Below are 22,754 nucleotides of genomic sequence, written 5' to 3'. Positions count from 1 at the left end.
AAAGGAGCAATGTTCAGAGTGTAATAACTGGCAGTAAGTATCCAATCAGCAGTGCTCTTTTGATTGCTGCATGCTACTTGGCGTCATTTCTCTTAGCATTGCTTAATATGGTAATCCTAGAGGTTTGGCATATTGACCACTTCCATGTCTTAAAAGTAAATCATACACCAAGCAGTGCATTATTAATCCATCCCTCCATCAATTCCTGCGGCTGCCTTTCCCTCATAAATTGAGCACATTACAGCTCACAGGTGTTGCCACTTTAAGAAGAGTTGCACATGCTCAGTGGCATTCTCAGTGTAGCTCGGAAGTGTCTGTGAAGTTAGTGCGGGGTCTTCCAAGGTGAGTTGTCACATGACTTCTCTGTTTCTTTAGAAGTTTGATTTTTAGAGAGGAGGGGGGGGGGGGGGCAGCAGCATTTTCATAAGAGACCGGCTGCAGGTAAAGTTTGATGAATACAAGCGGTGTGTATTATAAATTATACTGACATCGATTGTAAGATTGTAAACTAATTGTAAGAAATACATGATCAATTAACCCACTAAACACTACGGGCCAGGGGCCAGATCCTCAAAAGAGATACTCCGACTTAAGTGCTGTTCAGTCTGTGTGTAACTTTGGAAACGATCCTCAAAAGGCTTTTTCCAAAGTTACACAGAAGATCCGGCATGTGTAATTGATTTACACTGCCTAATTTTAGGATGCAGTACCGCATCCGCCGCTGGGGGCATTTCGAGTCGAAATGCCGTTGCTAGTATGCAAATTAGCACTTAAGGCGATCCACAAAGCTTTCTAGCTTCTTTTTTGCGCCGTAAGTGTTATTTTGCAAGTGTAAAATTAGGGCTCGTTTTACAAAGTGTAAAGTTAGTCACACCTTGTAAAGGCCCATTGCAGCGACGGCATTTGGTATGCTTTCCCGAGGGAGAACTCCACGTCAATTTGTAAAAAACAAAACCGGCATGGGTTCCCCCCCAGGAGCATACCAGGCCCTTAGGTCTGGTATGGGTTGTAAGGGGACCCCCCCTACGCCGAAAAATTGACGTAGGGGGTCCCCCTACAATCCATACCAGACCCGTATCCAAAGCACGCTACCCGGCCGGCCAGGAAGGGAGTGGGGACGAGCGAGCGCCCCCCCCCCTCCTGAGCCGTGCCAGGCCGCGTGCCCTCAACATGGGGGGGTTGGGTGCTCTGGGGCAGGGGGGCGCACTGCGGGCCCCCCCACCCCAGAGCATCCTGTCCCCATGTTGATGAGGACAGGACCTCTTCCCGACAACCCTTGCCATTGGTTGTCGGGGTCTGCGGGCGGAGGCTTATCGGAATCTGGGAGTCCCCTTTAATAAGGGGGCCCCCAGATACCGGCCCCCCACCCTAAGTGAATGGATATGGGGTACATCGTACCCCTATCCATTCACCTGGAGGCAAAAAGTAAAAGTTAATAAACACACAACACAAGGCTTTTTAAAATATTTTATTATTCTGCTCCGGACGCCCCCCCTGTCTTCGTTATTAGCTCAATTACCAGGGGGGGCTTCTTCTTCCACTCTCCGGGGGTCTTCCGCTCTCCGGGGGGGCTTCTCCGGACTCCGGGGGGGCTTCTCCGGACTCCGGGGGGCTTCTTCCATCTTCTCCCCTCTTCCGCTCTTGACTCGGCGAACCCCGGTTCTTCTGCAGCTCTCCGGTGCCTTCTTCTTCAGCGCTGGCTGCCTGCTATGTTTGTGTGTTAGCTCGATTTCAAACAGGCAGCCGGCGCGGTCTTCTGTGGCGTCATCTTCTCTTCTGGTCTTCCTTTCTTCCGATGTTGCCTCGTCGCCTGTTGTCGCTGTAATGATGGAAGCGCGCCTTGCATCACATTTATATAGGCATCACCGTCCCATCATGCTCCGGCAGGTACCCACGTGGTGGGTGCACGTGGGTAGGCACCCACCACGTGGGTACCTGCCGGAGCATGATGGGACGGTGATGCCTATATAAATGTGATGCAAGGCGCGCTTCCATCATTACAGCGACAACAGGCGACGAGGCAACATCGGAAGAAAGGAAGACCAGAAGAGAAGATGACGCCACAGAAGACCGCGCCGGCTGCCTGTTTGAAATCGAGCTAACACACAAACATAGCAGGCAGCCAGCGCTGAAGAAGAAGGCACCGGAGAGCTGCAGAAGAACCGGGGTTCGCCGAGTCAAGAGCGGAAGAGGGGAGAAGATGGAAGAAGCCCCCCGGAGTCCGGAGAAGCCCCCCCGGAGTCCGGAGAAGCCCCCCCGGAGAGCGGAAGACCCCCGGAGAGTGGAAGAAGAAGCCCCCCCTGGTAATTGAGCTAATAACGAAGACAGGGGGGGCGTCCGGAGCAGAATAATAAAATATTTTAAAAAGCCTTGTGTTGTGTGTTTATTAACTTTTACTTTTTGCCTCCAGGTGAATGGATAGGGGTACGATGTACCCCATATCCATTCACTTAGGGTGGGGGGCCGGTATCTGGGGGCCCCCTTATTAAAGGGGACTCCCAGATTCCGATAAGCCTCCGCCCGCAGACCCCGACAACCAATGGCAAGGGTTGTCGGGAAGAGGTCCTGTCCTCATCAACATGGGGACAGGATGCTCTGGGGTGGGGGGGCCCGCAGTGCGCCCCCCTGCCCCAGAGCACCCAACCCCCCCATGTTGAGGGCACGCGGCCTGGCACGGCTCAGGAGGGGGGGGGGGCGCTCGCTCGTCCCCACTCCCTTCCTGGCCGGCCGGGGTAGCGTGCTTTGGATACGGGTCTGGTATGGATTGTAGGGGGACCCCCTACGTCAATTTTTCGGCGTGGGGGGGTCTCCTTACAACCCATGCCAGACCTAAGGACCTGGTATGCTCCTGGGGGGGGAACCCATGCCGGTTTTTTCTTTGAAAATTGGCATGGAGTTCTCCCTCAGGAATGCATGCCGCTGTCATTTTTTTTTTTCCCCGACGCAACTTTAAGCCGTCGCGATCCTCAAAACTCGGCGTAACGTAACTTCGCGCATGCGCAGTACGGCCGACGCGCATGCGCAGTACGGCCGGCGCGGGAGCGCGCCTCATTTAAATGGGACTCGCCCCATTTGAATAGGAACGCCTTGCGCCGGCGGAATTTTAGTTACACAGCCTGAAATTTCTAGATAAGTGCTTTGTGGATCAGGCACTTAGGTAGAAACTTTAAGCCAGTGTAACTTAAATTGGATTTTTTAAGTTACGTCAGGTTTTTGTGGATCTGGCCCCAGATTCATAGAGAACTGCGGCTGCGTAACGTATCGTCTTTAAGTTACACCGCCGCAAGTTTTCCTCGTAAGTGCTTGATCGCCATCTTGTAGATAGTCGGGTCACCCCGGCAGAGGGTGGTGTCAGTAGGACAGTGTTTGGTGTCAGTAGTTTTTTACTTTTATTATTTTTTACAATTTAATTTTTTTATTATTTTTCACAATATTAATAATTTATTATTTTTTGCAATATTATTTTATAATTGTTTAAGGAGCCACGTTGAGGGACTTTAGTGAAATATCAGGGGTCTAAACAGACTCCTGATGTCTCACTTTTCAGACAGAGAAAGGGACACTGGGGGTGAGCCCAGGTAGCAGGGGGAATCTGCACCACATAGGTTGATTAGGGTGTGCCCAGGCACATCCAGCACACCCCGTGCACATGCCTATATCAACTTATGAGCTAAATGGGGCCTCAAATGCACCCCTGACATCACCAAAGGGCTGCACATAATGTTCAATATATGTAATGCTTGAGAAGACTGTCAGAAACTACAGACCTAATAGAAGAAACAAGGTTTATAGAGTGTGGACATGCTACATTGTTGGCTGGGGATAGGTTACAGATGACCATACGAAACAAAGAACATGTTACATGAGGCTAGTAGAGATCAATTATTTTACCCTAATCAATGTTCCCACTATAGACTGCTGAGGTCTGAGGGCCGCACTTCATATACCAAAAGGACCACAAGTTGGCACCAGGAATCTAGGGAAAGGGACATCTGGGCATTCTCAGCCTTCCCCGTATGATGTTGCTGGCATATTTCTGATGCCAAGTATTACTGGGTATATTTCTTAGCTCGTTGGGTGGAGAATCTTCCATTCTGTAGTAACCATATAATTATTCAACATCTGATTCTTCCTCTATAATTACAAATTTAATAACTGCTTGAACATATTTATACTTTATTACTATAGACAGCTCCTACAGGATTTCAACTTTTGCCGTAAAAAATATGAAGGTTAAGAGCATAGTATTGGCATCGAGACCAGGTAAGTGTTTTATGCTTTGCTAGTATAGAAAAGAATAGATTTTTAGGCTTCAGTTTTAGTAAGGATGCACGGATACCGAGTATTTTCACGTGTACTCGTGAAAATGCTCCTAATATCAAAACCGATACTTTGCGGTGTGATTTGTGTGGCTCAGTAAAGAAAGTGAAGCACCATGTAGCAATAGACCGTTTATTAAAATGTTATAACAACTCACAAAGTAAATACCTAGTCAAATCCATATCTGCAATATCCCCATCCTGCTGATTATAGCACCACTTCTGCTGGAGGAGAAGTTCTGGGGCTCCTGTGGGTATAAGGTGGAAGTCCCGTCAGCTTGGGGGCTTGGGGACGGACCGCCAGATAGCTCCTCCAGCCCTGTAAGCACTTCCAGCGGCCGTGGTTTGCTATCAACGGCAGGATAGGGACACTGCAGATATGGGTTTGACTAAATATTTACTTTGCGAGTTGTTATAACGTTATAATAAATTGCCTATTGCTGCGCTACATGGCGCTTTGCTTTCTTTACTGGGTTTACATACACAGGCGCAATGGGGGAAATTTGGAGAATAAAAAAATTGCGCTATTGTATAAACTAATCCAGCAGCAACTATAAATGTTATATAACACCTGAAAGATAAGCAAGAAAAAAAGCTGCGCTTCTAAGTGTGCGCTTCTAAGTGTGAACCTGTGTATGCATTGACCAACCGTACTAATAATGAGTGAGAAAAACGATTATTGTGATGAGTGCAAGAGCAAAAATCTTAAACAAAAAAATCTAATGTAAATAAACATAACATGACATTGACATGGCGCACTCGTGGTGACGTCAGAACATCGTTCCTCCCAACGTTTCGTCACTAGAGGGACGTGGTCCTACCACGTCCCTCTAGTAATGAAACGTTGGGAGGAACGACGTTCTGATGTCACTGCGAGTGCGCCAGTCCCGGAAGTGTACGGGCTGTTATCGAGAGCCAGCTGGCTTGATTGTTTCCTATATGCTGTTTTTTAACTTCGCAACTGTGTCTATTTGACTTGCTTTTTTATTAAATTATAAAGGTTTTACACTATATCAGCCTTTCTGCTTTATATGGGGATACCTGTTTGAACCGGGTATATGTGTATGAGAACTATCGCCACCCAAGCTGAGATGTTTATCGCACAGCACAGAGACCCCAGGCTGGGTTATAAGCCATAAGCGCTCCCTGATCTCCTATAACAAGAGATCATATCCATCCGGTAAGCAGCAGTGTGGTCTTAGGTGGGGGCACTTTCCCATCCTCACTTCCTCTCGGGTGTTGTGGATTATTTTCACTGTGGATACTTCACTGTCATCATATATATGGACTACGTTTTTATTAAATTTTTGTAAACATTAGTCACTAGCACTGGTTTGCCATTGAGACTATTGAAGGGCCTCTTTTTTCCCTTCTTATAATGCAATTTAATTTGTACTTATACATACAATTCACTTTTTTTCTTCATTGATTATTTTTCATTGATGCATAATATTCCTTTTGGTGGTAGTTTACGGACGTTCAATGTCATGTTATGTTTATTTACATTAAATTTTTTTGTTTAAGATTTTTGCTCTTGCACTCATCACAGTAATCATTTTTCTCACAATTTTTCTGTTGTAAGTGCACTCACTATTAGCACGGTTGGTCAATGCATACACAGGTTCACACTTAGAAGCTTTTTTCTTGCAATGGAGAAAATTGCAGATCACTGCAAAATCATGCGGTTTCCCTTTTTGCTGCATTTTTCATTTTCGCGCTGCCACAGTCAGGACAGGCTAGTGTATGTGTAGCCTAAAATAGTTCCAGTATAGTCCTCTCCTAATTGTTGGGCTCACAAGGATGTATCAACAGACAAGGTAACTAAAGTTACATGGTATTTCAGTTTATAGTTCATAGTAACAGCTATCAGTGTTGTTGAAATCCACAGAAAATATGATTGGAAACCTGTACTTAAAGATCTTTCACACTGGGGCGGGAGGTGCGTCGGCGGTAAAGCTCCACTATTTTTAGCGGCGCTTTACCACTAATATCTCAGCACTATTCGGCCACTAGCGAGGCGGTTTTACCCCCCGCTAGTGGCTGAGAAAGGATTAAAAGAGGCGCTTTGCCGGCTGTATAGCCGCGGTGTCCCAGAGTAGTGTAGTTAAACTCTGATCCAGATTGTTAAGTGTAAAATAGGGTCTCTGTCTCAGCTGGGCTGTGCTGTGGGCTTAATCTGCTGTACTGGGGTGTTCTTCCAGCCCCAGTGCTGCAGGTGGCAGCAGTGGAGTCAAGGTTTGGGTGCTCTTTCCCAGCAGCCAATCAGGAGGGTTTACCTCGCTGTGCATGCTGGGGAGGGGTATTTGAGGCAGACGCCATTGGTTCTGGTTCTTCTTCGTCCAGTGTGGCACCCACCTTTAGGGTGGCCACATCACGGCGCCCCGGCGTTATGGCCTGCCTGACCGGGGCGTGCGTGCCACACGGTGTTCCTGGTTCCAGGGCCATGCTGGCCCGGAGCATCTGAACAGCGACGGGGACCCAGTGAGTGACTGGGTTCCCACCTTTGAGGATCCCAAGCTGTACTGCTTTTCGGTGGGGAGTCAATCTGAGAAGCGCCATTGAGAGGCTGGCGATCCAAAAGGGCCTCGACAAACCACCGGGGATCAAGGTAGCCGGACACTGAGGGATTGATCACCTGTCAGTCGGTACCTGGGCAACAAGTTGAAGAAGATCCAGGCGTAACTCATCTAAGGAGGGGTATCTCTAAGAATTCAATCCAGAGAAGGCCTGTGACAGAGGTACCTTTTCTGAGGTTCACCAAGGAGGGTCTGTGGCAGAGACTTTATCCTACAATTGTCCGAGTGATACTCTGGCTGCCAGGTCAGTGAAAGAGCAGGACTGTTTCCCTATCATCAAGCCTGAATCTGCAGTTCTCCCTTCTTCTTCAACTTTACTTTCCTCACCACAAGTTTATTTGTTTTTACACGGCTGGGTAATAAAGAGCACAGCAAAGAGCACCTGTCATGGACATTCCTTTACTTCTACTATTTGCAATACGCATCATTCACCCCTAGGAATTCGGAGGAGCCATGAGGTAATATGCCGCCCAAACATCCAGCAGCTCCACTGGGGGTAATGCTACATCTGCTATGAGTGGAACCCGTGTGTAAAAAAACAAACAAAATATTTAATAAAATGTGATTAAACAAAAAATAAGAGGCTAGTAATGTAAGCCTCCAGATTTCTATTAAGAATCTTGTATGTGAAATGTAGCAGTAACTTTATTCTTTTATCCAGGGATTGATAAGGAGCCGGGGCCAGAAAACTTTCGCCTAGAGGAAGCTGATCTTCAAGAAGAGCTCTCAGATGGACAAGTCTTGGCCAAAACCTTGTATCTCTCTGTAGATCCTTACCTGGTAAGCAGGTTACACTTTATTCATTGTAGGGCATGAGATATCACATTCAGAGTGATATATTTATTTTATAGTATTAATAAGCCCAGAACAAAAATGCAATACATTACAGATTACAAATCCTTAGATGTGATGGCTCCATTTTTATAACAGCTTACCTGTAAAATAATTTTCTTTGAGTACATCACGGGACACAGAGCTGCATAGTAAGACCTATGTGGGTTATAGGCCTTTAGGTGATGGACACTGGAACTACCAAGACAGGAAGTCCCCTCCCCTATATAACCCCTCCCAAACCAGAAGCACCTCAGTTTTTGTAGCAAAGCAATAAGCAGAAGAGGGGCGGGAGCTCTGTGTCCCGTGATGTACTCCAAAAAAAGGATTTTACAGGTAAGCTGTTATAAAAATCCTTTTTTCTTTTTTGTATATCTTGGGACACAGAGCTACATAGTAATAACTATGTGGCATGTCCCAAAGAAATGCCATCTGAGGGGAGGGAGATACCAAATAAACAGGGCACCATCAGGCGTGAGGACCTATACTGTGGCCTCCAACACCCAAAGGTGATATCCTCATGCCTTCTTACATCCACCTGATAGAATCTAGTGAATGTATGGACTGAAGACCAAGTTGCGGCCTTGCAGATCTGAGTCATGGAGGCTTGGTGATGCACTGCCCATGAAGCACTAACTGCTTTGGTAGAGTGAGCTCTAACTTGAAAAGGTGGAATTCTCCCTTTCAAACCATAAGCCTGACTAAAACTAGCCAAATCCACTTGGAAATGGTAGATTTCGATGCTGATTGTCCCTTCCTGGGACCTTCCAGCAGCACAAACAAAACATCAGTTTTTCAAATCTGAGCAGTTGTCTTCAGATAGACCTTAACTGCTCTCACTACATCCAAAGAATGTAATGACTTCTCTTCCACAGAACGGGGTTCTGGAAAAAATGAAGGATAACAATATATTGGTTCAAATGAAAATCTGATACCACTTTAGGTAGAAAGGTTGGATGAGGACGCAATATTACCTTATCCTTCTGAATAATCAAATAAGGCTCCTTACAAGAAAGAGCAGCCAATTCTGATACCATTCTAGCAGAGGAAATAGCCACCAGGAAAATCAATTTTCTAGTCAAAGGGACTAAGGGAACATGGCGTAAAGGCTCAAAAGGATGCTTCTACAATGCAGGCAGAACCAAATTCAAGTCCCATGGAAACAAGGGTGACTTGACTGGTGGATTAATCCACGTTACCCCCTGTATAAAGGTCCGAAACCAAAGAATGCGTAGCTAGCAGTCTTTGAAACAATACCGACAAAGCCGAGATCTGACCCTTGATAGTACTCAAGGCCAGCTTAATTTCCACAGCCAACTGTAGGAAGGCAAGAATTCTACCTATGACATTCAAGGATGCCAACCCTTAGTTTTGCACCAAGACACATATGACTCTGGAAGCCGGTTTCCTTGCATTAACCAGGGTAGATACCACCGATCCAGAGAGCCCTCATTTTCTTAGAATGCAGGATTCAATAGCCAGACCATCAAATTTAGAGTATGTAAGGAAGGGTGGAATATTGGACCCTGCGAGAGCATGCAGGACCCCCAATTATGGGGGTCCTGCATGTATAGGATAATATAATCGGCATGAAGGCCAATATTGTCCGGTCTGTCCCTACGGTTACACCTCCTCCGAGTCTGCCAAAACCTCACTGGCAGTGATTCTATTCCTAATGCAAATAAAAGAGGGGACAGTGAACATCCCTGTCACATCCCCATATACAGAATTACCGGGGGAAATAATATGGCATTCAGCAGAAGATTAGAGCAATGGAGTGACAATAGAATGTAAAATAATTTTCTAAAGTTGCCTCCAAAGCCAACGTGTCTTAATGCAGCTTGTAAGAATAGACATTCTATCAAATCAAAGGCCAGTGTCAAGAGCAGCCAGGGCACTCGATTCAGGGGCAAACATAAACAGTTGGGCTAGAATCTGCATTCTGCGTATGTTTATAGTTGTAGCTTTGCCAGGCAAAAAGCCCACTTGATCCGTGTGTGTATAATGGAAAGAATTATCTCATTGAGTCTCCTAGCAAGGTCCTTAGCTAATATTTTGTAGACAATATTTAATAAGGAGATTGGCCGGTATGAGGCACAGTCTACTGGATCTTTATCCCATTTCAGCAAAAAGATAACCGTATCAGTGTACATTAAAGGAGGGAACGTAGTTTGCTGAAAGACTGACCCATATACTTTTGGCAGAATTCGAGGAATAATATTTATGTATCTAATAGTATCTAAACTAGACCTCTAGAGGGATACCATCTGGGCCCAAGTCTTTGCCAGTTGCCAATGTAGATACCACCTTTGTTTTTTGCTCTTAGCGCTATTGCATGAATGAAGAATCAGCTGGAAGCTACCTTCAGATATGGAAGATCTCTGAAGTTGTTTTCAGTAATGGCATTGGAGTGGTTGAGCAAAGCAAGAGCAACCAGCTGAAAGTTGGGGATATCGTCTCAGATTTTAACTGGCCCTGGCAGACAAAATGCATCTTGGATGGCAGCTCACTGAAAAAAGTAAGTCATGTTCAACCCAGTCCACCTGAAAGTATTATTTACTCTTTATATATCATCTCTGTATATTTAAGGTTATCCAGTATCCTTAGTTATTCACAAATTGAAGTGCAACTCCAGTCAACTTTTTTACAGCTTTGGAGAGAGTTCAAAATGACTACAAGTGCTTTTTTGCTTGCCCCTTGGGGAGGTTGTCCTGGTGAAGAAAGGAAGGAAGGAAAATAACTCCCCCCCCCCCCCTATTCACCTTCAAAATAAAAACTTTGTCTTTTCAGTTATTTTTGTCCACTACTAGATAGCCCAAGTCTTCTAGGATAGTTTGGTGACCAGTACTCTTCAACCCAGTGTTGGGCATGACTATCATGGACCCATTTTCATGCAACCTGAGGTCAGTGTTACTGCATTGAAAGGCATTTTTTTGTTTCTGATGCCGCGTACACACGACCGTTTTTCGGGTTGTAAAAAATGACGTTTTTAAGGGTCTAGAAAGAACTGCGCTCCTGTCTCATAACTTGCTTCTGAGCTTTTTTTTCACGTCATTAAAGCCCACACGCGAACATTTTTTTACGACGTAAAAAAAAACGGCAACGTTAAAAACGACGTAAAAAATTAGAGCAGGTTCGAAATTTTTAATGCCCATTTTTTACATTGTGAAAAATGCTCTGGAGCCCACACGCAACCCGGTTTTAATGACATAAAGTAAAACGTCATTTTTTTACAACCCAAAACGGTCGTGTGTACACGGCATTAGATAGACTTCAGCCACAAAGCCCAACTGAAGTCACAGAAATATATATGTAGCCTGATAAAAATTAAACTAATTATCTTTTCATTGATAGTCTGGTCTCTAGAGTGTGACTGCACAGTCCAACAGACACCACCAGAGAGTTAGACTCCGGGCACTCAGTATTTATTACTCAGAAACAGACTTGTCTCATGTAAGTGAATAGGACACCACAACCACAAGCCAAACGCATGGCTCACAGTTGCGGCAATTCCTGCAATGCAACAGTTGTCATTTATCAGTAATGCCTCAGTAAGCCTCTTTCAGCCCCATCCAACCGCCATGGCCTGCCATAGGCTTTGTCAATATACCTGCAGCAGGTGCACCTTTCCCTCTTAGATGCACCAAAATGTCAAGAGGGATGCATTGCTCCTAGGCAGCCCCATGTGCAAAAAACACATCCCACAGCTTAAAAGATAGCTCTCATAAATGTACTGTAAATGACTGTAACTGTTATTCATTTTTTAAACACAGCTGGACCCCAGTCTTGTGGATGGACACGTGTCTCATTACCTGGGTCTTCTTGGAAGTACAGGTTTAACAGCTCTAATTGGCATAAGGGAACAAGGACATGTGACCCCTGGAGCTAATCAGACGATGGTGGTTAGCGGTGCTGCTGGTGGTGTTGGTTCATTGGCTGGGCAGGTAAAGTGGTATGTTACTGTGCAGGAAATAAAAGTGTTGTCACCTATCTGTCTTGTCCTCAGTAGTGCATTTTGTGGGGTCTTAGAGCAATGGCAAACCGACAATTGGATGGAAATTGAACAAATTGTCTCTAATCTAGACAATTGCATCTGATTATCTAAATGGTTTTGTACAAGTGTTTTCTTTTTTTCATATATATTGTATGTATTGTATATCGCGAATAAAAGATCCATGACTCGTATTTTGTTTTTCTCATTTCATTCTCTCAAAACCTCTGTAGATTGGTCACCTTCTCGGCTGCTCCCATGTTATAGGGATCTGTGGAACTAAAGAAAAGTGTACATTTTTGACCTCTGAGTTGGGATTTGATGAGGCTTTGAACTACAAGATGCCAGGACTTACATACAAGCTAAAGGCCTGCTGTCCAAATGGTGTGGATATCTACTTTGACAATGTTGGTGGAGAGATCAGTGACACTGTTATCAGTCAGGTACCTAGATATATACATGTTTTATTTATTTATTTATTTATGAATAAATAAACACATTTGCTAATGTAGGGCAAAAAGGTTGACTTACAGCTTGCACAGAGCTAACTCTTTTCCTGCCAATATGTGACAACAGTCAGAAGTGGGATAGAATCATGTGCTTTGCCCATCAGTATCAAAATGACACTGAAATCATAAAAAACATGTATATTTTATTACAAAATCTAAATATAAAAAGTCAAATAAATCGCAGGTCCAAAATGATATCACTATCTCTAGATATTTGTTAGGTATACAAGTAGCAAATAGTGAAGAGAGGTTTGGCGCTATAAATGGTGTATGTCCTTTATATAAAACAACGGGCAATGGCTTTAATAGCATAGCCTAATAGTCCATACTGATGACTAAGACAAAAGAAGGCAGCCATCCTCAGAGAGCGTCCACCTCTGTAAAACATGAAAAAGGGAGTGGAGGGGTATGGGATTATTGCGGTGCCAGCAAATAGAAACCAAAACACAATAGATATATAAAATAAAAAAGATTTATTGGTTACAAGAAGATAAAAATTGGTTCAAACATGTAAACAGAGCAATAGAAACGTGGGAGCAAGACATAGGCCCCGTACACACGACCGGATCTATCCGCTGGGATTGATCCGCGGATCAGTTCCAGCAGATAGATCCGGTCGTGTGTACGGCCTAGTGGACATTTCCCAGCGGATAAAAATCCAGCCGACGGATTCCCATGCTAAGAAATCTATCCGGTGGAATCCAGTCCAGCGGACTGATCCGGTCGTCTGTACAGACTCACCGGATCAGTCCGTCCGCTCCCATCCCTTGCATGCGTCGTAATGATTTGACGCATGCGTGGAAGTATTTACCTTCCAGGGTCGCGCACGACGGCGCGGCCACGTCACCGCGGATGTATTCCGCGGGGATTTCGATCTGATGGTGTGTACAGCCATCAGATCCAAATCCGCCAGAGGATTTATCCGCTGGAAACGGTCCGGCGGACCGTTTCCAGCGGATATCCTCTCGTCTGTATGAGGCCATAGAGATACAGACCATTGGTCAGGTCTACTCAACTAGTTTCGCCAATCGGCTTCGTCAGGGGATTTTGGACATGACTGTCTCAGTGAGTGGCTCTAGAGGGGGCTGGCAATTAAAAGAAAGGATGGAAAATGCAGGGACGCTGGGCTAATTTCGTTATAATATGTAGAGTAATTCCAGGTGAGCTGGCTACATAGGAGAGCCCAGGTATAAGTTCAAGGTAGCTGCAGCAATTAGCAAATACATTGCCCAATTCGAAAGGTTTAAGCACGGTGCATCAGCCTGCCATTGGGGGGAGGGGGTGGGGTTGTCTCTATAAAACTGTTTTCTGAACACTGTGGTTAAAGAAACACCCTAAGTGTATTTATATCTGTTCTGCACAGATGAAGAAAAACAGTCACTTGGTATTATGTGGTCAGATTTCCCAGTATAACAAGAGTCCTCCTTTCACTCTCGACCCCCAGACTGAGACCACTTTGAAAGAACGTAACATTGCAAGGTAAGTGTTTCTGTTTTTTGTTTTTTTAGGTAAGGGTATGTACTTTTTGTGTAGCATTGCAATTGCTGGCAGTGGCAATATTATATTATCATCTGCTTCAGGTTTTCAGTAGCTGCTTCCTAGTTTCTGTTGATAGCATGAAAAGAGAAAAACAGTTTGCAGTCTGTTACACATTCAAGAAATTTGATATTTTCCTGGAAAACTAAATGTAGTTTTTTGCTTTCAAGGGGAAGTGAAGGAAAACTGCTAAATTTACAGTTGAAAAACATAAAAGTGTTTTTCATTATTATGCACGGTATTGCCTGCTAGATGGGAATTGTGGTGATTTTCCAATCAAACAGTGTTGGCTGCTCCATTAGGGGCGCAGGGGTGCCACCCCCCTATCCATGCGTCAGGCCCCCTAATTTACATTGATGTATGGATTCCAATGTTTTTTTTTTTTTGAAGCACGTAATTAGAGCCAGAGGCTGTAATAAGCTTCAAAAAAGGGTGTGCACGGCCCACTGCACTGCGCCCCAAGCCCACCCAGTTGTATGACAATTGCGAGACCTGTTTCCTGATTGGCCAAACAGAGAAACGATCCTATTGACCTAAGAGGAGGAGGGAGGAGATGCACAGCTGTCGGGATGCAGGAGGAAAGCATCACGCCATAGATGGGGTATGTGTCGGGCCAACCGGGGGGGGGGGGGGTGTAATGTGGGTAAATTGACCTGCCATTGGGGGGGAGGGGGTGGGGTTGCAAAAAAAAAAAGGCACCACTGCAATCAAATTTAGTTGCACCCAAACACACATCTAAATTGCACTGCAGCACGCCTGCATTATAGTGTACCCAATGTGTTGGGAGGGGGTAGGGTGCTGGGCTGCATGTTTCCCTTCTCGTTGGGTGCCAAGTGTCACATGAGTGACCTACCCCGGCCTGCACCTGGAACAGGATCACATGAGGGTACCTTTATGCTATTTTCATCAGTGCCCTGGGACAATACAATACTTGACCCTAAGGGGGAGCCTCTGCTTTCAGAGCTGGACGTATACCTTGTACACTGCCACCATAACTGTTCTCCAGGTAGCTCTGGTGTCCTCAATGTAAACTACTCTGTAACTTGCATTTAGTAGAGACATACTGAGCCTTATCCAAATCCAAGACCTGGGAACTCAGCACAGGGATGATGGGAACCCCTCATAATGGGCAAATCAGGTTACAGACTCAGGAACGTGGCACAGGGATGGTTGAAACCCCTCATAATGGGCACAGTAGGTGTACAGACTCGTGAATTTGGCACAGGGAAGGTGAGAACCCCTCATAATGGGCACAGCAGGTTACAGACCCAGGAACTCGTCACAGGGAAGATGAGAACCCCTCATAATGGGCACACCCTTTCCATCCCAGATTACTTTTTATCTCTTCCAAACAGTTCAGCAGCTCAGTATATTCTCTGCACTCAATTAAGGTGGCCATAATAGGAATGAAATTAAAAAGGAATCATCTATTCTATGGCCACCTTAAATGAGTGCAGAGAATGTACTGAGCTGCGGAACAGTTTGGAAGAGATAAAAAGTAATGTGGGATGGAGAGGATGTCAGGTAGACAGTCAGTGATTGGACCCATAGAGAGGAATGCCCAGATCTGAGGCCACACTTGTAAAGAAGAACTCAGCACAGGGATGGTGGGAACCCCTCATAATTGGCCCAGCGGGTGTACAGACCTGGGAACTCGGCACAGGGAAAAGTAGGAACCCCTCATAATGGGCACAGTACGTGTACAGAACCGGGAACTCGGTACAGGGATGGTGGGAACCCCTCATAATGGGCACAGCAGGTGTACAAACCCAGCAACACAGTACAGGAATGGTGGGAAGTTGAAACACCTCATAATGGGCACAGTGAGGCTGAAATTGATGGGCACAGTTTTACCTAGCAGTAATGATACATAATTACCTGATAAATGGGTATTTACAGTCCTGCAATAATAAGGCCCCGTACAGACGACCGAACATGTCTGCTGAAACAGGTCCGCGGACCAGTTTCAGCAGACATGTTCGGTCGTGTGTAGGCCCGAGCGGACAGGATTCCAGCGTACATTTGCCCGCCGGGCCTTTTTCCAGCGGGCAAATATTTCCCAACTTGTTTTAAAACAGCCCGCTGGAATCCTGTCCGCTCGGACATGTTCGGTCGTCTGTACAGACCTACCGTACATGTCCGAGCGCCCGCCATCCCTCGCATGCGTCGAATGACTTTGACGCATGCGTGGAAGCATTGAACTGGCAGGGCCGCCCACGTCGCCGCGTCATCGTCGCGGCGACGCCCCGCGTATTGTTTACGCGCGGAGAGCGGAAGAAGAAGCCCCCCCCGGAGAGCGGAGAAGACCCCCCCCGGAGAGTGGAAGAAGAAGCCCCCCCTGGTATTAGAGCTAAAGAAGACAGGGGGGGCCTCCGGAGCAGACTAATAAATGATTTTAAAAACCCTTGTGTTGTGTGTTTAATAACTATCACTTTGCCTCCAGGTGAATGGGTAGGGGTACGATGTACCCCATATCCATTCACTTAGGGTGGGGGGCCGGTATCTGGGGGCCCCCTTATTTGAGGGGACTCCCAGATTCCGATAAGCCCCCGCCCGAAGACCCCGACAACCAATGGCCAGGGTAGCGTGCTTTGGATACGGGTCTGGTATGGATTGTAGGGGGACCCCCTACGTCGAATTTTTGGCGTAGGGGGGTCTCCTTACAACCCATACCAGACCTAAGGGCCTGGTATGCTCCTGGGGGGGAACCCATGCCGGTTTTGATTTTACAAATTGCCGTGGAGTTCTCCCTCAGGAATGTATACCAAATGCCGTCGCTTGAATGGGCTTTTACAAGGTGTTACTAACTTTCCACATTGTAAAACCAGCCCTAGTTTTGCGCAAGCAAATCGGAACTTACGCAAAAATCATAATGCTTAAAAGCGTTGTGGATCTGCTTAAGTCCTCATTTGCATACGCAAAGCTGCATTTCAATGAGAAATGCCCCCAGCGGCGGATGCGGTACTGCATCCTAAGATCTGACAGTGTAAGTGTCTTACACATGTCAGATCTTCTGCCTAACTTTGGAAAAAGCCTTTTGAGGATCGTTTCCAAAGTTAGGCACAGAGATAGGCAGGCTGAACAGCAGTTCCGCCTGCGTATCTCTTTTGAGAATTTGGCCCAAGGTTTCAACACTTTACTTGAAAAGTGAAAAAGATGTACAAAGTCCAACATGCGGAATCTTTAATCTTTCCTACATCCCTAACCCTAACTTAGGCTATGAGCTGTCCCGGCATACCTACAGAGGTAGAGTATGTGTTTAGTACAGAGTCCATACATGGCATTTTCCAGAAACTGGTGTCTTTGGGGCGAACACCAAGTTCTGATGACCTTTACATCATGGCAGTGGTAAACGACATTATGTTGTTTCTCACGGGTGCTGCTCTCCGTCTCTTTCCCTTATGGGCACTGGGCCCCCCTTCTGATCTCTTTCTTTACCTCAGGGATCTCCACTCCGGGCCACTGTGCCACTGTTATAACGCAAGATCAGTGGGTCAGAACCAGAGAAAAACCCAGCAAAAATCAAAAAAATCAGAAAAGTATTAACTCTCAACCTCTTGTCCAGGACAGCACCTAACTGGCTATTTCCAACCCGCTTACAAACACATAGATGCATAGGCTGTGTGGCGAAAAGTGTGCAGGGTCTATTTTTTGGTGTGTTGGTCTGCAATGACAGCCCACTAAATACTAATTGGCTTTCAAAAAGAGTCACTGGGATTGGGTAAGGGTATTGGGGGGGGGGGGCAGTGGGGGGAAGGAGAAGGCAGAGAGTGAAGGAGAGAAAGAGGAGATGACGAGAAATAAAATATGCCAAAACATAGCTTACCTTAAAGCCCAACTCTAGGAAAATTTAAAATTATCCCTTGCAGTGGGTCATTTTTTCACTGTAGTATATACAGGCACAGCCGACATGAGAGTGACAACTCTGCTCTTAATTCAGGAGCTGTGCAGCATCATTGCCACCTCATCGCTGGTATGTTCAAGAGGTATTTGTGGGACTTTGCAGGGGGTACAAATGACACCTTGCAGATACAATTATAAATAAGTGCTGCAGCACATATTTTTTTAATGCCCATGGCTCTACTTAAAGCGGAGGTCCAGCTGTAAAAAAATAAAAGTCAGCAGCTACAAACACCGTTCCAATTGACATAAATAGAACTACCTGCATGAGGCTGTGCAGAACACTTGTGCATTCCTGTACAGGCAAACACAGCTCTGCCAAATGCTATAGGACACCCATGTGAATGAGGCCTTACTGGCCAACATCACTAGCTAGTTGGCTGGTTGCCATGCTTACTTTCTGACTTGAGCCACTGACCCTTAAAGGAAAAGTATAGCTAAAGCTATTTTGGCTATACATCTCCTGTAGGTCACAATAGTGCAGTTAGTTCTGTACTCCTGCTGACAGTTTTCTGCTGACAGCGGGCTAAAGTCCTTTGTTGGCTGACGTCACTCTGCCGGTCCAGGCTCTGAAAAGATTCAGACGAAATGGTCAGGATCCACCCAGATGCCTGGACTGGCATGTGGCTCAGCCTGAGCTAGCTGCCTCTGCCCCAGTGAGCGCAGGGGGGCAGAGCAAAGAGACATTGACCAACAGTCACGGCTCTCTGCTCAGTGGAGGGGAGCACTGAGCGATCAGCGGTGTTTGATCGCTCAATTCCCACTGCAGAGCTGGCAAGGCATAGGTGAACATCGGATCGATACTGCATCCAACAAGGTTAGTATAAATGTTTGTTTTTATTTTTCATAGCTATGACTAAGCACTAACCAATAGTGTGAAATGCGTCAGCTGCATTCCCCCATTTTTCTGCTGTGATGTGTGGTGTTTAAAAAGTTTTTACCAATAAAAGGCAACCGAGAGTTTTTTTTCAGAGTGCGGCTGTCCAAACATTCTTTTCCACTATGATAGAAGTATTAACTATTGATATTCTTTATTTATGTTTATTTATGTTTGTACAGAGAACTGTTTCTGCTCCTGAACTATTCAGATCAATTTGAATCTGCCACGCTACAGCTCAGTGAATGGGTGAGAGCAGGAAAGCTGAAGGTATGAAAAACATTGTAATAGAGAGATAAGCTAACCTCCCCTTTAGTTCCAGCCTTGCATACAGATTGCATTTTCAAAAATAATTCTGTATGACAAAAATGGAAATACCGTATGTAAAAACGTAGTTTCCTAAAAACCTTATTTTTTATCATATCACAGTTTACCAAACCTTAGACCTGTTGGCTGCATTGGTTTTCTTTTTTTTCTTTTTTACTTGGTGATTGGTCTGCCTAAGGAAAATGAAAAATAACAGGCTTACTGTCCAAACCCGAATACAAAATATGCAGCACTAATAATACTAATTGTGCGTTAGGTGCTCAGAGTATATTTCAGAGTATATTTCAAGGAAGTCCAAACAAATTGCGTGCAATCGTGACAATGGTTCCGATCATAGACATAATAGTGATCCAATTCCACCACCTGATCCACCACCAATACAAGCTTGGTTCACACTGCATGTGGCTGCGGGTGAAGAAATCGCAGCAATTCCCGCACCCGCAACCACTCACAGTGAAAACGCACTGCTCTTTAAAATAGTGCACTTTGAACGGCACTCCCGCGCATGTAAAATTGCAGTGCATGTGCGGGAACCGCAGGGAAATCGCATGGTCAAAAAGCACATGTGATTTCCCTGCTGCCACATTTTTTAAATGGTGTGTGACGGATCTCGGATACCCGAGGTGGGCACATCCGCCAGACCTGTGTCTCCTGTCCTCCAAACGCACCCGCAGCCTGCAGATTTGCCATAACCTGCCTTTAACCCCTCAATCACGAGACAAGCCACACAGGTGTTGAGGGTTAAACATGCAGAGCATCAACTCTTTAAGTACCAAACATAAACTTTTAAACAGAGTTAGGGACACTCCCCTTAGCCTTGTCATAGAGGGGGTAGGGGACAAGGAAGAACCAATGGGAAATCAACACTTGTACATTAAAACAAAAACTACAGTTAAAACATAAAGGGATTATGATAAGCAGGCAGCCCCTCCTTACACGTCCCCTGCTAGGAGATGTCACCATTCCAGACCATTGTCTATGTGCCATGACTCAACACAATTAGGCCCCTTTCAGACGAACGGCTGTTTTGCCGCAGCTAAAAGCATGTTTATGTTTTGCTGGAATTCAAGACTCCAGGCACAGCAGTCAGCTGCATTTGTACAGTGCTTTTAGCTGCGGTTGCGTTTAGCTACAGGGCGCTCCCCTGCCCCAAAGCACCTACCCCCCCATGTTGAGGGCATGCAGCCTGGCATGGTTAAGGAGGGGGGGCAGCTCGCTCGTCCCCACCTCTTTCCTGACCGGCCGGGCTGCTGTTAGGATACGGGTCTGGTATGGATTTTGGGGGGAACCCCACGCTGTTTTTTTGGCGTACGGGGTGTCTCCTTAAAATCCATAGCAGATCCAAGGGCCTGGTATGCTCCTGTAGGGGGAACCCATGCCGGTTTTTTATTTGAAATTTAGCATGGAGTTCCCCCTCAAGATTCATACCAAACACAGCTGACACAGTGCACTGCGATTACCTGCGGTTATGTGCCGATAGCTGCGGGATTTCACAGCTGGATGCATTGAGATCTATTTTTTCTATCCGCACAAAACCGCAGGGAACAAAACCGCAGGTAACCGTAGTGTGTGAATGATGTCATAGGAAAGCATTGTGTGCTTCTAGCTGTGGTAAAATCTGCAGCTAAAAGCACCATTCTATCCGTCCGTGTGAAAGGCACCTTAAACACAGCAACAAGAGGAGGGGATGGGGGGAAAAGGGATTTAGCATTACATGATCCCAATGCCATTCCAAGTCTCTCAGTCTCTTCTGAGCCATAGTCTGTGGGCAGGGGGCCAGCCCACAGTCCCTTCCAAAACACACAGTGACAGAAGGTTCCGTCATATGGTGCGTGCACCTTTTTTTTACAGAAATGCAGGCACGGCAGCCCATTCATTTGAATGGGCTGCCATTGCCTGAGCAAACGCAGCCCGCAAAAATGCATAGTTGTGAACCTTAGCGTTGTTGTGCAGCGATCTGTTGTTCGCTCACCCCCCCCCCCCCCAAAAAAAATGGCCTTCTCAAAAATATGGCTGTTAGTGTTAAGGGCGGCATCTACCTAAAATCTGGAGTGAATTTCCGCTTTAATGTCTCCTCTTTTTTTGTCTCCTGGACAGGCTAAGGAAACTATTGTTCATGGATTAGAGAACACAGCAGGTAAGGATATAATGTAGGTCTTATTTTAAAATTGACGTAAAATTCCAAGACTATTTTTTTAATGGTATAGTGGTATAGGCATTACTTTACCTTTCATCTGTTTTATGATTTAATTTGCGATGGAGGTGAAGGATATCATCTGGTGTAAGAAGTAAATTATGTACAATATTTTTGGTTCTTCTGGCCATCATTGTGTGTTTGATTACATCGCCCCATGCTCCCCAAGCCCAGCTTTACACAAACTGAGGGTTACACGATGGACAAGGTGGAGATTGCAACATCACTGGCCTGCCTCATTTATTCAGAGCACATCTTGTATTAAAGCGGTAGTAAACCCGCTGTTTTTTTTCTTTACACCTGTAAGGAAAAAGGCATAATGAGTACATTATGAAATACTTACCTTAGAAAGAAGCGTCGGTGTCCCTCCCAGGCCAGGCCGAGGCAGCTGACATTTCGCCTTGGTGTGTTTTCTGGGTATCGCGTCTCCAGCGCTGTGAGTGGCTGGAGCCGCGATGTCGTCATCCCGCGCATGCGTGCGGGAGACTTCTTTCCGGCAAGGTCCGGCGGCTGCCGGGCCTTAAGCCGAGAATCCCCTGTGCGCATGCGCCGCTGCATTCAGCGGCTCATTGCGAGGGAAATATCTCCTAAACCGTAAAGGTTTAGGAGATACTTTTTTTACCTACAGGTAAGCCCCAAGATGCTGTATGAGGGTTTTATTTGCAAAATGTGTTCAACCATCATTATAATGTGACATTGAGATAAAAGAATACAATGTACTTTTTTTTATAATTCATGAGATATTTTTACCTTTCAGGTGCTTTCCTGTCCATGATGAAAGGAGGAAACATCGGAAAACAGATTGTACAAGTAGCTGAGCAATAAGTGTAAATCACACTACACACAAATCAAAGCTCGTGGATGAGTCAGTCTATTGATTTTAGTGCTTTTGCAGCAATCATAAAGTCTTTTGATAAAGATAATTATGAAGAGCATTTATGTTCAGCTGTGACAACTAATCATAAAACACAAGTGGCGTTTTTTGGGGACCAATTACATATTTTTCAATCTCACTGTTAAATAAAACCCATGACAATTTATATTCGATAATATGTCTTGCTATAGCTAATCTGCTGTACTTTTTGAATTGTTTAAAATGAATTTTATGAGTTTTATGAGTTTTCAAAAATGACATTTAGTTTTTGCGCTATAAACAAAAATAGAGCGACAATTTTGAAAAAAAATAATATTTTTTACTCTTTGCTGTAAAAATTTCCCCCAAAAACATATAAAAAAACATTTTTTTTTCTCAAATTAGACCGATACGTATTCTTCTACATATGTTTCGTAAAAAAAAAATTGCAATAAGCATTTATTGATTGGTTTGCGCAAAAGTTATAGCGTTTACAAAATAGTTTACAAAATAGTTTTATGGCATTTTTATTAATATTTTTTTTTTACTAGTAATGGTAGCGATCACTGATTTTTATCGGTACAGCGACATTATGGTGGACACTTCGGACACTTTTGACACATTTTTGGGACCATTGCCATTTTTATAGCGATCAGTGCTATAAAAATGCATTGATTACTATAAAAATGCCACTGGCAGGGAAGGGGTTAAGTATGTTCCCTGGGTGTGTTCTAACTGAAGGGGGGTGCAGTGACTAGGGGAAATGACTGATCGCTGTTCATACATTGTATGAACAGACGGTCAGACATTTCTCCCCCTGACAGGATCGGGAGCTGTGTGT

General features: G+C 45.3%; 1 protein-coding gene across 1 annotated transcript; it reads left to right on the top strand.

Annotated features, from left to right (window-relative positions):
* The first annotated feature begins 234 nt into the window (after window positions 1-234).
* LOC120920508 (prostaglandin reductase 2-like) lies at window positions 235-22,155 on the top strand. The gene is made up of 10 exons (XM_040332625.1): window positions 235-342; window positions 4,189-4,263; window positions 7,557-7,675; window positions 10,053-10,244; window positions 11,500-11,670; window positions 11,951-12,160; window positions 13,590-13,705; window positions 18,722-18,809; window positions 20,964-21,003; window positions 21,818-22,155. The coding sequence occupies exons 2-10, from the start codon at window positions 4,227-4,229 to the stop codon at window positions 21,883-21,885; spliced, it is 1,041 nt and encodes a 346-aa protein (XP_040188559.1). The 5' UTR covers window positions 235-342; window positions 4,189-4,226; the 3' UTR covers window positions 21,886-22,155.
* The last annotated feature ends 599 nt before the right edge of the window (window positions 22,156-22,754 follow it).

Source organism: Rana temporaria, chromosome 13 (assembly GCF_905171775.1).
Source record: "Rana temporaria chromosome 13, aRanTem1.1, whole genome shotgun sequence".
Taxonomy (NCBI): Eukaryota; Metazoa; Chordata; class Amphibia; order Anura; family Ranidae; genus Rana; species Rana temporaria.
This window is presented reverse-complemented; position numbering and strand designations above follow the sequence as displayed.